Here is a 2,861-nt window from a genome sequence, read left to right on the forward strand (position 1 = left end):
GAGGGCAGCCTCCACTTCCCAGCGTGGGGTTGATGTACAGCTGTGCCATGGAGCCATAGCAGGGGCAAGGCGCATCCCTGGCACTGTGGCTGGGAAGGGGAACTCATGGCTGTGCTCCCGGCTGTCCCAGCGGGGCAACGTGGGTGGGGACGGGTGTCTCCCTGGCCCGGGAGGGCTCCTGCTCCTCTGTGGGAATGAGGTAATGTCTGTGCCTGCTGGGAACGGGAAGGGAGCTCTGGCGGCTGGGGGGAGTGCCTAAGGGGTGCCTCCCCTGTCCCTCCCCACCCCAGGAGGAGGGCTGGACATGCCTGTGGTTTGCAGTGACATGTGGGCTGCCCAACGAGCCCTGACTCACTGTGCTCTCTTCCTGCCCCAGGACCACAGGGATGAGTCCAAGGGGTGGCTGGGCTTCTTGCTGAGCCCGAGGCAGCACTGCCTCTGTGTTTGGCGTCACAGTGATGAGGGCCCAGGGTGCTGGCAGGGTCCCCAGCCGTGCCAGAGGGCTGGGGCTGGGCAGTGCCCTGGAGTAGTGCTTTGCCTTCTGCTGCTGCCAAGGGGAAGAGGCTGCTCTGGGCTCATGCACTGGGAAATGGGAAGTAATCTGGGGTCCCCACGTTCCCCTGGTCTGGGCTGCGTGGTGTCCTGTGCTGGGCTGGGGATCCTGGGCCTCTGCAGGCTGCTGCCTTCATGAGGATGTCCCTCTGCTCCCACATCACCACTCGGCTGTTCCAGCTCTCCCTAACTCTGTCTGTCCTGCAGCTGACTCCAGGCGGGAAGGCGGCCCAGGCCGGCGTGGGAGTGGGTGACTGGGTGCTGTACATCGACGGGGAGAGCACCAGTGCCATGACACACATCGAGGCCCAGAACAGGATCCGTGCCTGTGGGGACAGGCTCTGCCTCACCCTGAGCAGGTAGGAATTGTGGGTCCCACAAACATGGGGTTCTGGTCTGACTGGAGCATAATCAGGGCACTCTGCCCAGTGCCACCTCCGGGCATCACCATCTTCCAGCATCAATGCTCCTTACTTAGAGCCTGGAAGCTCCTGGCTGTGTCCAAGGGCTCTGCTTGCCTATGTAAGGCTTAACCTGACTGGAAGCCACACAGCAGTGCCAGCTGGCCATGGTTCCCCTCGGTTGGGTGCTGCATCCCTGGGGTACTCGCATGCTGGTGGTGTCTGGGCCAGCTCCAGCACCTGCCCATCTGTCTCCTCTCTTGCAGAGCCCAGAACCAGCTGGGGAAGCTGCAGAAGGTACGTGTTGCTCCTGGTGCCGCAGCGGCAGCTCAGCCTCATCTCAGGGGAAGGGAATCTCAGTGTAGTCAAACAAATGGACTTTGCTCCTGGGGCTTTTAGGGGGCCAAGGTGTGTTTGGAGGTCTGTAAAACGCAGCTGGAGGAGCAGCTCTGACCTCTGGCACCGTGGAGGATCAGAGGCAGTGAGATCTGCTCAGTAGGGACCTGGGCCCAGATTGTCTGTGCCCGTGCTGGTGCTGGGTGTGGGCAGGGGTGCAGAGGGGCCAGCACAGGGGAGGAGGCTGGGCAGGTGCAGTACTGTGTTTGCTAGTGCTGGGGAGTGCCCTGGCACGGGGAGGCAGGGCTGGGGCTGGTGAACTCGTGGCTCCTGGGTAGAAGCCACCTGCATGTGTTCAGCTTTGTGCCATGGGACAGTTGCGATCAGTGTGTGTGCATGCACCGCCCTGCCACGGGCAGCAGCAAGTGTCCAGGGCACCTACTAATCTTCAAATGACCTTCAGGCTGGGTTTGTGATCTGCTGTCACTGGGCCAGGTGCCCAGTGGAGTGAGTGCCAGCCTGGCAGAGCCCGGTCTCCAAGGTGCACGTGCTGTTCAGCTTTCCTACCTGGCTGCCTCCTGTGCTGCCTGGCCCAGGGCTGCTGCTTGCATGCTGCTTGACGTGTGAGCCTGTGTCTGTGTGTTTTGTCTCGCTCAGGACTCACTCCCCTGCTCTGAACCCCTGAAATATAACTTCGCTCCCAGCACCGCCCTCAACAAAACAGCTCGGCCCTTCGGGGCCGGCTCACCTCCGAACCCACGGCCCGGGCTGGTGACGAAACCCGTGACGTATGCGCCCCTGGCGCCCGCCTGCACCCCCCAGCACAACGGGTATGTTGCTGTCCATCCTGCTCCCTGAGGACTGGGGGGAGCCTGCTGCCCAGCCCTGCTGCGCCTTGCATGCCAGGCACCCTGGGTGGGAGTGGGTGACAGTGCCTGTGCCAGGGTCCCCGGTGGCTGGTGCCGAGGTGGCACAAGAGAACTGTTGCACACAGGGACACACAGCCATGCTTGTGCCAGTCCCTCGCTCAGAGATGTGTCAGCCTGTGGGGACTCCTGCCAGGCTTGACATGGTGGCTGTAGCAGGAGACTGGCTGGCATCTGCAGTGGCAGGGAAACGGTGGCTGTCTGTGACCACCAGCCGGTGCCTGCCTGGGGATGTCGTGCTGGTCCCCTGGCTGCAGGAAGGGGCTAGGCAGAGTGATGGCCTCCAGCCCTGCCACACTGTTCTCCCCTGGCTCTGCTTGGTTGCACATGTCCAGCAGCTGCTGGTCCCTGTTCCTCCTGCCAGAGCTGCTGTGGTTCCCAGGAACTGGGCAATGGGATGGGATGTGGCACTGACTGCCCTGGGCATCCAGGCCTGTTCTGGGGGCTGAGGGAGCACAGTCTGGTCCATTGGCATCTGCCCATGTGTCCCAGTGTGCTCTCAGCCCTGGGCGAGCTGGGTGTGAGACTCGGGGATAGGGGTACAGGCCATAGGTGAGCTCTGGAAACTTCTTGGGTGCTGCAGGTCTAATTTCACCTTCCTTTTTCTTTCTTTCTCTCCTCCCTTTCTCTTTCCCTTTTCCTACAC

At 62.2% G+C, this 2,861-nt stretch overlaps 1 protein-coding gene across 1 annotated transcript in view; it reads left to right on the forward strand.

The window, feature by feature from the left end:
- Nucleotides 1–2,861, forward strand: part of PDLIM7 (PDZ and LIM domain 7) — a 15,868-nt gene that overhangs the window by 2,677 nt on the left and 10,330 nt on the right. The window contains 4 exon segments of the mRNA XM_017728184.1: nucleotides 760–911; nucleotides 1,220–1,250; nucleotides 1,947–2,120; nucleotides 2,176–2,187. Coding sequence (XP_017583673.1) covers nucleotides 760–911; nucleotides 1,220–1,250; nucleotides 1,947–2,120; nucleotides 2,176–2,187 — 369 coding nt within the window.

Source organism: Corvus brachyrhynchos, unplaced genomic scaffold (assembly GCF_000691975.1).
Source record: "Corvus brachyrhynchos isolate BGI_N302 unplaced genomic scaffold, ASM69197v1 scaffold21, whole genome shotgun sequence".
Taxonomy (NCBI): domain Eukaryota; kingdom Metazoa; phylum Chordata; class Aves; order Passeriformes; family Corvidae; genus Corvus; species Corvus brachyrhynchos.